The 13,509-nt window shown below is 45.5% G+C and overlaps 1 protein-coding gene across 5 annotated transcripts in view; it reads right to left on the reverse strand.

Annotated features, from left to right (window-relative positions):
- Nucleotides 1-10,958, reverse strand: part of NPNT (nephronectin) — a 132,713-nt gene extending 121,755 nt beyond the window's left edge. For 2 of the 5 annotated variants that reach the window (XM_040329684.1, XM_040329681.1), the window contains exon 1: nt 10,709-10,958. In XM_040329684.1, coding sequence (XP_040185618.1) covers nt 10,709-10,779 — 71 coding nt within the window. In that variant the 5' untranslated portion in view covers nt 10,780-10,958. The remainder of the gene's footprint in view (nt 1-10,708) is intronic. The other 3 variants (XM_040329682.1, XM_040329683.1, XM_040329685.1) reach the window with 2 other exon arrangements.
- Nucleotides 10,959-13,509: the final 2,551 nt, after the last annotated feature.

The raw sequence follows: 13,509 nt of genomic DNA on the forward strand, positions 1-13,509 counted from the left end.
ATCTCTTAATGGCACCCTAAACGCAGGACGATTTTGCTGTGATAGTTGAGCGATTAATTTGGACAAAAATCGTGATCGCAAACGGTGCTGACTCTGTGCCAACATTTAGTACATTAGCATCATTTGGCGCATTTTTCAGACAAATAGTGCCGCTCCAAAAACACTCAGCAAGAAAAATTAGTGGCTGCAGCTCTTACTGCAGATTTCCAAGGTGTGAATGGGATCGAAATTCAAGGGTACTTTATAAAGTTTCCCTGGTCTTGGTTCTATGCAGAGTGTAAAATTTCCCTGGTCTTGGTTCTATGCAGAGTGTAAAGTTTCCATTGTCTTGGTTCTATGCAGAGTGTAAAATTTCCCTGGTCTTGGTTCTATGCAGAGTGTAAAATTTCCCTGGTCTTGGTTCTATGCAGAGTGTAAAATTTCCCTGGTCTTGGTTCTATGCAGAGTGTAAAATTTCCCTGGTCTTGGTTCTATGCAGAGTGTAAAGTTTCCATTGTCTTGGTTCTATGCAGAGTGTAAAGTTTCCCTTGTCTTGGTTCTATGCAGAGTGTAAAGTTTCCCTGGTCTTGGTTCTATGCAGAGTGTAAAGTTTCCCTGGTCTTGGTTCTATGCAGAGTGTAAAATGTCCCTGGTCTTGGTTCTATGCAGAGTGTAAAATGTCCCTGGTCTTGGTTCTATGCAGAGTGTAAAGTTTCCATTGTCTTGGTTCTATGCAGAGTGTAAAGTTTCCCTGGTCTTGGTTCTATTGAGAGTGTAAAGTTTCCCTGGTCTTAGTTCTATTGAGAGTGTAAAGTTTCCCTGGTCTTGGTTCTATGCAGAGTGTACAATTTCCCTGGTCTTGGTTCTATGCAGAGTGTAAAGTTTCCCTTGTCTTGGTTCTATGCAGAGTGTAAAGTTTCCCTGGTCTTGGTTCTATGCAGAGTGTAAAGTTTCCCTGGTCTTGGTTCTATGCAGAGTGTAAAGTTTCCCTGGTCTTGGTTCTATGCAGAGTGTAAAGTTTCCCTGGTCTTGGTTCTATGCAGAGTGTAAAATGTCCCTGGTCTTGGTTCTATGCAGAGTGTAAAGTTTCCATTGTCTTGGTTCTATGCAGAGTGTAAAGTTTCCCTGGTCTTGGTTCTATGCAGAGTGTACAATTTCCCTGGTCTTGGTTCTATGCAGAGTGTAAAGTTTCCCTTGTCTTGGTTCTATGCAGAGTGTAAAGTTTCCCTGGTCTTGGTTCTATGCAGAGTGTAAAATGTCCCTGGTCTTGGTTCTATTGAGAGTGTAAAGTTTCCCTGGTCTTGGTTCTATGTAGAGTGTAAAATTTCCCTGGTCTTGGTTCTATGCAGAGTGTAAAGTTTCCCTTGTCTTGGTTCTATGCAGAGTGTAAAATTTCCCTGGTCTTGGTTCTATGCAGAGTGTAAAGTTTCCCTGGTCTTGGTTCTATGCAGAGTGTAAAGTTTCCCTGGTCTTGGTTCTATGCAGAGTGTAACGTTTCCCTGGTCTTGGTTCTATGCAGAGTGTAACGTTTCCCTGGTCTTGGTTCTATGCAGAGTGTAACGTTTCTCTGGTCTTGGTTCCTATGGAGAGTGTAACGTTTCTCTGGTCTTGGTTCCTGTGCAAACAAATTCACTCCATTATGTTTTAAAGTCATCAGTTCTCAAGAATGACCCCTGGCAATCTTACATCATTTTAGTAGAAAATGAGAGCTCCAGGTGTTGGTTGTTCGGAAGCTCCTGAATGTTGGAGAAATGAGAGTGGCACTGTGTACAACCCAACTTTTCAAATCTCAGTTTGGGGTCATCAGACCTAATTATACCACTGAATAAATCAACATATACACTGAAGGGATTCTAAAGTTGGCCCAATGCCGAGTACACACGACCGATTTTTTCCGTCGGAATAAACACCAACGGGTGCATACACACGGACACACGAAATTCCGACCGTCAAAAATGTGGTGACGTACAACACTACGACGAGCCTAGAAAATGAAGTCCAAATTGTTTCCGAGCATGTGTGTTTTTTTTCTCTGTCGGAATTCCATACAGACTAATAGAATTTCTATCGGAAATTCCTTCAGTCTAAAAAAAAAAAAAGAGAACATTTTCTCTTTCTAAATCCGTCTGAATTTCCGACAGAAAAAGTCCGGGGCATACACACGGTTGGAATATCCGATGAAAAATATCCGTCTGACTTTTTTCATCGGAAATTCCGACCGTGTGTACGTGGCATTACACTGATCAAAATCTGGCTAATCCAGCAGGAGTGTGGTATCGGCAGACATATCTTTATTCAATTTTTGGTGAAAAGCTGTCTATTTTTAAAAGCCGCAGCTGTTTTCGGAGAGCGGTGGGCGCTGCTGTCAGAATACAATGTCCCGACAAAGGGAGAAACCTCCATCTACCATGTTTAGTCAGCTCAGTAGTAAAAATCATCCATTTGGTAAATATAGCAAAGGGTTAAAATATGTAAATATTGTTTTACATGGGCATCTCAGATGTGTTATCTTTTATTCAAGAATGTCTAGCCAACTAGTTGTACCACCTCAAGGGATCCATTACCCCCAAAGGGTGCTCTGTCTGAAAGCCGCTTACACTTTTAGCGCAGTGGAATAGAAATTACACAGAAAGTGGAGATCTACATTAGCTCAAATAATTAAGGGCTGTTTCTTGCATTGAGGCTGCCCTTAGCAATACAAGCAATTACGTCTTAAATAACGCTTTATTACTCAGTCCCCTCAAGCTAAAAATGCCTCTTGAACATTTTAATGAGCAAATGATTAAAAACAGAATAATAATCATCATTAATGCTTGAGAAAAACAAACAGTGATTTCAATTAAGACGTGCCAAACAGCTATGCAAGTACTTTGAATATCATCTACAGTATATGGGGACTACAACACAAGCCCATTACTTTATTGGTCCACTTGCACTTGTATGAAGCCTCGTACACACGACCGAGAAACTCGACGGGCGAAACACATCGTTTTCCTCTTAGGCCCCGTACACACGACCAGTTTCCTCGGCAGAATTCAGCTTCCGACCGAGTTTCTGGCTGAATTCTGCCGAGGAAACTGGTCGTGTGTACACTTTCGGCCGAGGAAGCCGACGAGGAGCTCGGCGAGGAAATAGAGAACATGTTCTCTATTTCCTCGTTGTTCTATGGGAGCTCTCGTCCCGCCGAGCTCCTCGGCGGCTTCAGGGCTGAACTGGCCGAGGAACTCGATGTGTTTGGCACGTCGAGTTCCTTGGCCGTGTGTACGAGGCCTTAGAGTTCCTTGTTAGGCTGTGGAGAAACTCGACAAGCCAATTTTCTCCATTCCCGTCAAGGAAATAGAGAACTTGCTCTCTTTTTGGCTCGTCGAGTTTCTCGACAGTTTCCACAACGAAAATGTACACACGACCGGTTTCCTCTGCAAAAAAATATCTCCCAGCAAGTTTCTTGCTGGTTTTTGCCGAGAAACTCAGTCGTGTGTACGAGGAATTAGGTTAGCAAATCCTTTTTCTTCATATTGACAGCACAGTGCTTTAGTGCAGGGCTCGACAAATCCCGGGCGCCAGGTCGCCATGGCGACTAGAAATAGGGTCCTGGCGACTTGGCTTTTTTGTGAGCTGGCGCCATCTGGTGGTGAGCCGTTGGTATTACAAGTTATTACCACCAGATGTGTAAGCTGGCGCCATCTGGTGGTGGCCGTTGGTATTACAAATTAAGCATTACAAGTTAAACAGCAATTCTAATGTAATTTTTCACTATTTTCACTGCCATCTCCTTCCCTCTAATTAGAACCCCCAAACATTATATATATTTTTTATCCTAACACCCTAGAGAATAAAATGGCGATCGTTGCAAAACTTTCTGTCACGCCGTATTTGCGTAGCGGTCTTACAAGCGCACTTTTTTGGGAAAAAAATTACACTTTTTTTTATTAAAAAATAAGACAACAGTAAAGTTATCCCCATTTTTTTTAATATTATGAAAGACAATGTTACGCCGAGTAAATTGATACCCAACATGTCACGCTTCAAAATTACGTCCGCTCGTGGAATGGCGACAAACTTTTTCCCTTTAAAATCTCCATAGGCGTTGTTTAAAAAATTCTACAGGTTGCATGTTTTGGGTTACAGAGAAAGTCTAGGGCTAGAATTATTGCTCTCGCTCTACCAATCACGGCGATACCTCACATGTGTGGTTTGAACATCGTTTACATATGCGGGCGCTGCTCATGTATGTGTTTGCTTCTGCGAGCAAGCTCGTCGGGACGGGGCGCGTTTTCTGGGTCCTAACTTTTTTAGCTGGCTCCTAGATTCCAAGCAAATTTGTCAACCCCTGCTTTAGTGGTTAGCATTTACACCTTGAAGCAACTTGGTTCAAATTTCAGCTGGAACACTATCTGCATGTGCATATTCTCCCTGTGTTGGTGTTTTTCCTCCCACACTCCAATGAGATGCTGATAGCATCACACGGGTGTTCAGATCAGGTCTGCCTGTCAGTTTTTTATGCGCACCTGATTGGAAGGTTCATTCATCCCTATGGACAGGGGGGTGTAAATGGACTTGTGTCCGTTTACACAAGCCTATCTCTGGGTCTGATCAGGTTTGCTAAAAAAAACAAAAAAACAAAAAAAAACAAAGGGGGCTCTGTCCTCTTCCGTTCAGGTGGAACGGATTGGAGGTAATTGGGTGTAAACGGACAGCGTCCGTTTACTCCCAGCCCCCCTTAGAGCAGAGCAGGCTCTGTGCGTGGCAACTGTACAGAAAGTGAGTAGGGATGGATGTGTCATCCACCCCACTCTGATCTGTGGGCTGATTCCCTGCAGAATGGAACACAATCCGCCAAATGTGAAAAGGACCTGGCTGCTACTGTATCTAAATTGGCCCTAGTATGTGTGTAAATCTCCCTATGCACATGTGATATCACATTGTACATGTCAGTCCTAAGTCCCGCAAATTGGGAAGGGCTGAGGAAAGACGTGGCAACCTACCTTGCAACAAAAAAAATAATAATTGCCAAGGAAATTCTACAAACAAAAAGTATATAAGCATATCAGCCATTATACCCATGAGAGTTGACCCATAGTACAGTAAAACCTTGGTTTGTGAGCATAATTCGTTCCAGAAACATGCTTGTAATCCAAAGCACTTGTATATCAAAGCATTTTTTTTATAGGGTATAAAAGAGAAGAGAGGCACCTCTAAGTGTAGCAATAAAGCCGTGTACACACGATCGGTTTGTCCGATGAAAACGGACCGATGGACTGTTTTCATCGGACGAACCGATCGTGTGTGGGCCCCATCGGTTTGTTTTCCATCGGTGAAAAAAAAAATAGAACATGTTTTAAAATGTTTCCTATGAATAAAAAAAATGATATAAAAAAACGATCGTCTTTGTGGAACTCCATCGGTCAAAAATCCACGCATGCTCAGAATCAAGTCGACGCATGCTCGGAAGCATTGAACTTCATTTTTTTCAGCACGTCGTAGTGTTTTACGTCACCGCATTGCCGGATTTTTGACTGATGGTGTGTAGGCAAGACTGATGAAAGTCAGCTTCATCGGATATCTGATGAAAAAATCAATTGGATTAGATTCCATCAGATATCCGATCGTGTGTACAGGGCTTAAGTTGCTAAATGTTGTACCTTCATTAAATGTAACCATATTGCTACACTTAGGCCCCGTACACACGGTCGGACCGAACCGATGATAATGAACCGAAGTTCAGTTTCATCGGACCAAACCGACCGTGTGTATCGGCCATCGGTCTGCTTTCCTTCGATCCAAAATTTTAAAACATGCTTCAAAACCGAACCGATGGACCGCTGCCCCAGTCTCATCGGTTTGGTCCGACCGTGTGTACGGGGCCTTAGAGGCTCCTCTCTTCTCTTTTATACTCAGTTGACGCTACTCTTATATCAAGACATCGCTTGTATATCAAGGCAAAATTAAAACATTTTGCTTGTCTTACAAAACGCTCTCAAACCAAGTTACTCTCAAACCAAGGTTTTACTGTATTGCTGAGACATACATACAAACAAAATATGAATACAACAAGAAATCTATAGTGAACCCTTCCTAAAGTAGTATGTTGCTCCCTCCCTACAAGCTGCAGGTGTCCTATCTGTCAGCACATGTGTACGCCTCATTCCACACGCACATCTGCCGGGATCAATGACTCAGACACCTTTCACTCTGCAGCCTTATCTATCCTCCACTACATGCCGGGCAGCTGGGAGAGGTGTGATCTTTTCCACAGTAACAAGTCAAAGTCACCCGCTGCCAAGCTGCAGCTTGCCAGTGTCTTCTAATGAGAGCTGCCGCTTCTACGGAGTCATCTGTCATTGGCAGGTGATAAGGATGGTGCTGTGTCCCTGGGGGATGAATGATACAAATGGCTGCTATTGTCTTGACTCCTGATTGCTAGGCATTAGCTTTCTGACTCTTGGCAAGATACAACTTCTGGAAACTGACCCAGGGAGGAACCTGTGCAGCAGAGTGTAACTGCACCAGCATTCTAAAAACTCTAATCACCAGCCATGGGTTATAGCTGAGCTCCAGAGCAGCTCAATACACAGATAACATACATACTGTATAATGGGGTGTTTTATTTCCTGAGGCTGGGATCACTTATGTGCGGTTTGCAGTCCGGGGTCCAGTGCGTTCATGTTCACCGGTTCAGCTGCTCATGTTTGGCTGAATTTGCACCTGAATCGGACCCAAAAACGCACAGAACCCTTTTTGAAAGCACACTGCGGCAGTCCGGGGCACGTCTTAGCCAGCTTCATTATCAGCCGGTCACATTCACATGTCATTAAACGCATTCCATTCGCATGTGAACCCATCCTAAGTGATTTGTATTTCTGTCCATCAAGTCCTGAGGTTTACACAGCTCTGTCTGGCCAAGCTGGAGACATGATTCTTTCTCTGATACAGTAAACACTGACATGACTTGCCCCTCCCCAGCCAGACCAGCCAGCCTTTATAACGTTTTACCCCCAAGAGGGGGTAATATAAAAAAATTCAGGTCTCAGGGAGCCAATCTATTAGGGGTCAATGGGAAAAATGCCCCTCACGCTGGTGGTCAGTATGAAGAATGGAACCCTTACATTGGTGGTCAGTGAGAAGAATGGAACCCTCTTACATTGGGCGTCAGTATGAGGAATGGAACCCTTACATTGGTGGTCAGTATGAGGAATGGAACCCTTACATTGGTGGTCAGTATGAAGAATGGAACCCTTACATTGGTGGTCAGTATGAGGAATGGAACCCTTACATTGGTGGTCAGTATGAGGAATAGAACCCTTACATTGGTGGTCAGTATGAGGAATAGAACCCTTACATTGGTGGTCAGTATGAAGAATGGAACCCTTACATTGGTGATCAGTATGAAGAATGTAACCCTTACATTGGTGGTCAGTAGGAAGAATGGAACCTTTACATTGGTATACAGTATGAAGAATGGAACCCTTACATTGGTTGTCAATATGAAGAATGGAACCCTTACATTGGTTGTCAATATGAAGAATGGAACCCTTACATTGGTGGTCAGTGGGAAGAATGCAACTCTTACATTGGTGGTCAGTGGGAAGAATGGAACCTTTACATTGGTATACACTACAGTATGAAGAATGGAACCCTTACATTGGTTGTCAATATGAAGAATGGAACCCTAACATTGGTGGTCAGTGGGAAGAATGCAACTCTTACATTGGTGGTCAGTGGGAAGAATGGAACCCTTACATTGGTGGTCAGTATGAGGAATGGAACCCTTACATTGGTGGTCAGTATGAAGAATGGAACCCTTACATTGGTGGTCAGTATGAGGAATAGAACCCTTACATTGGTGGTCAGTATGAAGAATGGAACCCTTACATTGGTGGTCAGTATGAAGAATGGAACCCTTACATTGGTGGTCAGTATGAGGAATAGAACCCTTACATTGGTGGTCAGTATGAGGAATAGAACCCTTACATTGGTGGTCAGTATGAGGAATAGAACCCTTACATTGGTGGTCAGTATGAAGAATGGAACCCTTACATTGGTGATCAGTATGAAGAATGTAACCCTTACATTGGTGGTCAGTAGGAAGAATGGAACCTTTACATTGGTATACAGTATGAAGAATGGAACCCTTACATTGGTTGTCAATATGAAGAATGGAACCCTTACATTGGTTGTCAATATGAAGAATGGAACCCTTACATTGGTGGTCAGTGGGAAGAATGCAACTCTTACATTGGTGGTCAGTGGGAAGAATGGAACCTTTACATTGGTATACACTACAGTATGAAGAATGGAACCCTTACATTGGTTGTCAATATGAAGAATGGAACCCTAACATTGGTGGTCAGTGGGAAGAATGCAACTCTTACATTGGTGGTCAGTATGAAGAATGCAGCCCTTATATTGGTGGTCAGAATTCTAGTCTTACAGGCATCCAAAGCTATCACCTGCTGGCTCTGCCAAGTGACATTGGCCTTGGAACTATACAGGCACCATCACATGGGAGATCAATCAGCCACGACGCATGGAAACCACTGGAGGCATCCTAGGCTTTCACAGATCCCTGGTTAAAAAGGCTGTACTAGACAGGGAAAGGAGAAGCAGTTGACTGATGCACTCATCTCTCTGTCACTCTGCTCTCCTAACTTACTGACTCCTTTCGCCATTTCCCCCTCTCCAGTATGAGCTCTGCTGTACAGGGCCTGCATGAGGCTGATACCCGGTCTTGTTAAGGTACTTACTCTGCATGAGTAAGGCCCCTTTCACACAGGCTGTCCGATCAGGTCCATCAGTCAGTTTTTCAAGCAGACCTGATGGGACCTTGCAGTCTCCCCTATGGAGGGCAGATGTCAGCGCACACATCAGGCGGTCCATTTCCACCAGATTTCCCTATTGAGGAGAGTGGGACTGTGTCTGTGTGCGCTCTGCACAGTGAGTGGAGATGGACCTGTCATTCGCCTGCTCAGCGGGGATCAGCAGAGCGACTCTGCAAGGGCAGTTGCTCCAGAGCTTAGTAAATAATGGAGAGCACTAATGACTTACATCATCCAATCACGTGTAAGCAAAAATGCTGTTTTTGTAATTTTCCTTGCACATGATTGGATGATGGAAGTCAGCAGAGTTCTCCATCATTTACTAAGCTCTGGATCAATCGCCCTTGCAGAGTGCAACTGCACTTTCAAAAGTGCCCAGTCTATTTTCCTTTAGTAAATCAACCCCAATGTCTGTTTAGATACGATGAACTGCATAGATCAGTGCAGCCTTACACAAGGACACATAGGGGGTTATTTACCAAAGGCAAATCCACTACAAGTGCAAAGTGAAGTCGCTGTAGATCCGAGGGGACATGCAAGGAAAATAAAAAACAACATTTTAGCTTGCACGTGATTGGATGATAAAATCAGCAGAGCTTCCCCTCATTTCAGATCTTCCCCTCAGATTTACAGTGACTGCACTTCCAAGTGTACTTTCAGTGCCATTTCAAATGCACTTTGCACTTGCAGTTTGTACTTGTAGTGCAACGTGGATTTGCCTTTAGTAAATAAATCCCATAGAGTTGAGTAAAGGGTCATTTTATGTTAAAAAAGTATCCCTACATTCTGTACACAAGCATGGACGCTTTTTAGCGCACTGAATGATGTGAAGGAGCCCTTACTGGTGTATTAATGAATACATTATTAATAAACAGTGAAATTAACCTGACAAATGATTTACAAGATAACATATACTGAAGATCTGTGGTCAGTGCGAAGGATGCCCCTTACACTGGTGGTCAGTGCGAAGGATGCCCCTTACACTGGTGGTCAGTGGGAAGGATGCCCCTTGCATTGGTGGTCAGTGCGAAGGCTGCCCCTTGCACTGGTGGTCAGTGCGAAGGATGCCCCTTACACTGGTGGTCAGTGCGAAGGATGCCCCTTACACTGGTGGTCAGTGCGAAGGATGCCCCTTGCATTGGTGGTCAGTGCGAAGGATGCCCCTTACACTGGTGGTCAGTGCGAAGGATGCCCCTTGCATTGGTGGTCAGTGCGAAGGATGCCCTTTGCACTGGTGGTCAGTGCGAAGGATGCCCCTTGCACTGGTGGTCAGTGGGAAGGATGCCCCTTGCATTGGTGGTCAGTGGGAAGGATGCCCCTTGCATTGGTGGTCAGAGGGAAAGATGCCCCTTGCACTGGTGGTCAGTGCGAAGGATGCCCCTTACACTGGTGGTCAGTGCGAAGGATGCCCCTTACACTGGTGGTCAGTGGGAAGGATGCCCCTTACGCTGGTGGTCAGTGCGAAGGATGCCCCTTACGCTGGTGGTCAGTGCAAAGGATGCCCCTTACGCTGGTGGTCAGTGCGAAGGATGCCTCTTACACTAATGGTCAGTGCGAAGGATGCCCCTTACACTGGTGGTCAGTGCGAAGGATGCCCCTTACATTGGTGGTCAGTATGAAGAATGGAACATTAAAGTTATTCAGATACCATCAAATAGGAGGTCAGTCGGGCACACTGGCACAGGTGAAATAGAGGTGAGGGTTCTTTTGCTGGGACTTCCATAGAAGAGATGTCATCCTTTATTAGGAAGGAGTACCTCTCCCCATAGATGGAAGGACTGCCTGGCATAAACTCCTGGGCTGTACTGCTAGAAACTTTGTGGCAGACAGCGGAGGACACACTGAGAAGTACACGTCCCACCAAGTCCCACAACAGGTGACACCACAATAATAATGACAAGTGCTGGACTTACCTCCCGTCATAGTCCCCGGCAACCTTCGTGTACAGAGCACAGGCGAACATGACCCTGAACACTAAATCCATGCTGAGCCAGGCACAGGAACACTTATTACAGCAAGTCTCCGACAAGAGTGAGGTGACAGGAGCGCCACACAACACCGCCAACAGGTGACCAGTCCCGGAGTCCCCGGGCGGCAGCGGCACGTCTCACTGTATGTGTGTCCTTCTCCGTGCTGGGAGCGCTCTGCCAATCCCGAACCTCCCAACCCTGACACAGAGTGAGGGGAGGAGCATGTACACTGACCACACCCCCTCCACCTTCACTGTCTCCACCTCTCTACCTGGAGCTCCTCACACTCACACCGACCTCACTCCGCCTGTACACTCACCTCACACACTGTCTATAGACACAGACAAGGGGCTGCATGGAAATAGTAACACTCACCTCACACACTATCTATACATTCTGTCCTCACTCCTCTTTTCTATTTCTTTCTCATTCTCTGTCTCATTCTGTCTCTCCATCTCTCTTTTATGTTCACTTATTTTCTCTCTCTTACACTTATCCCCCTTCATTCCTCCCCTCCCCCTCTTTTCTTCTCTCTCCCCCCTCATCCCTACTTTTACTCCTTCATTCCTTCTCTCTCCCCCTCATTTCTTCTCTTTCTCTCTCCTCTCATTCCTTCTCTGTCTCCCCTCATTCCTTCTCTTTCCCTCTCCCCTCATTCCTTCTCTTTCCCTCTCCCCTCATTCCTTCTCTTTCTTTCTCTCCCCCCTCATTTCTTCTCTTTCTCTCTCCCCTCATTCCTTCTCTTTCTCTCTCCCCTCATATCTTCACTTTCTCTCCCCCCTCATTTCTTCTCTTTCTCTCTCCCCTCATTCCTTCTCTTTCTCTCTCCCCTCATATCTTCACTTTCTCTCTCCCCTCATTCATTCTCTTTCTCTCTCACCCCCTCAATTTCTCTCTGCCACTCATTCCTTCTCTCTCTCACCCCCTCACCCCCCCCCTCATTATTTCTCTCTCCTCCCTAATTTCTTCTCTCTCTCCCCCTCATCCCTTCTCTCTCCCCTTCAGTCCTTCTCTCTCCCCTTCATTCCTTCTCTCTCCCCTTATTCCTCCTCTCTACCCATTTATTCCTTCTCTCTCCCCCTCTTTTCTTCTGCCCTCATTCCTCCTCTCCCCCTTCATTCCTTCTCTCCCCCCCTCTTTTCTTCTCCCCTCATTCCTCCTATTTCCCCCTTCATTCCTTCTCTCTCTCCCTCTTTTCTTCTCCCCTCATTCCTCCTCTCTCCCCCTTCATTCATTCTCTCTCCTCCTCTTTTTTTCTCCTCCTCGTTTCTTCTCCCCTCATTCCTTCTCTTTCACCCTCTCATTCCTTCTCTCTATCTCACCCCCTCATTCCCTCTCTCTCCCCCCTCATTCCCTCTCTCGCTCCCCCTCATTCCTTCTCTCTCTCTCACCCCCTCATTTCTTCTCTCTCTCACCCCTCATTTCTTCTCTCTCTCACCCCCTCATTTCTTCTTTCTCTCTCCCCTCATTCCTTCTCCTTTTCCCCTCATTCCTTCTCTTTTTTCCCCTCCTCTCCCCTCATTCCTTCTCTTTCTTTCTCTCTCCCCTCATTCCTTCTCTTTCTCTCTCTCCCCTCATTCCTTCTTTTTCTCTCTCCCCTCATTCCTTCTCTTTCTTTCTCTCTCTCCCCTCATTCCTTCTCTTTCTTTCTCTCTCCCCTCATTCCTTCTCTTTCTTTCTCTCTCCCCTCATTCCTTCTCTTTCTTTCTCCCCTCATTCCTTCTCTTTCTCTCTCCCCTCATTCCTTCTCTTTCTTTCTCCCCTCATTCCTTCTCTTTCTTTTTCCCCTCATTCCTTCTCTTTCTCTCTCCCCTCATTCTTTCTCTCTCCCCTCATTCCTTCTCTTTCTCTCTCCCCTCATTCCTTCTCTTTCTCTCTCCCCTCATTCCTTCTCTTTCTCTCTCCCCTCATTCCTTCTCTTTCTCTCTCCCCTCATTCCTTCTCTTTCTCTCTCCCCTCATTCCTTCTCTTTCTCTCTCCCCTCATTCATTCTCTCTCTGCCACTCATTCCTTCTCTCCCTTACCCCCTCATTATTTCTCTCTCCTCCCTCATTTCTTCTCTCTCTCCCCCTCACCCCTTCTCTCTCCCCTTCATTCCTTCTCTCTCCCCTTCATTCCTTCTCTCTCCCCTTCATTCCTTCTCTCTCTCCCCTTCATCCCTTCCCTCTCTCCCCTTCATCCCTTCTCTCTCTCCCCTTCATCCCTTCCCTCTCTCCCCTTCATCCCTTCTCTCTCTCCCCTTCATCCCTTCTCTCTCTCCCCTCATTCTTTCGCTCTCTTACCACCTCATTCCTTCTCTCCCCCTCATTCTTTCTCTCTCCTCTCATTCCTTCTTTCTCTCGCCCCTCATTCCTACTATTTCTCTCTCCCCTCATTCCTTCTCTTTCTCTCTCCCCTCATTCCTTCTCTCTCTCTCTCTCTCTCTCTCTCTCTCTCTCTCTCTCTCTCTCTCTCTCACCCCCTCATTCCTTATTCTTTTTCTCTCCCCTAATTCCTTCTCACTTTTACCCCCTTATTCATTCTCTTTCTCTCCCCCCTCATTCCTTCTCACACACTGTCTATACATTCTGTCCTCACTCCTCTTTTCTATTTCTTTCTCATTCTCATTCTTTCTTTCTTTCTTCCTCTCTCATTCTCTGTCTCATTCTGTCTCTCCATCTCTCTTTCATGTTCATTTATTTTCTCTCTCTTACACTTATTCCCCTTCATTCCTCCGCCCTCTTTTCTTCGCTCTCCCCCTTCAT

Source organism: Rana temporaria, chromosome 1 (genome assembly GCF_905171775.1).
Source record: "Rana temporaria chromosome 1, aRanTem1.1, whole genome shotgun sequence".
NCBI classification, from domain to species: domain Eukaryota; kingdom Metazoa; phylum Chordata; class Amphibia; order Anura; family Ranidae; genus Rana; species Rana temporaria.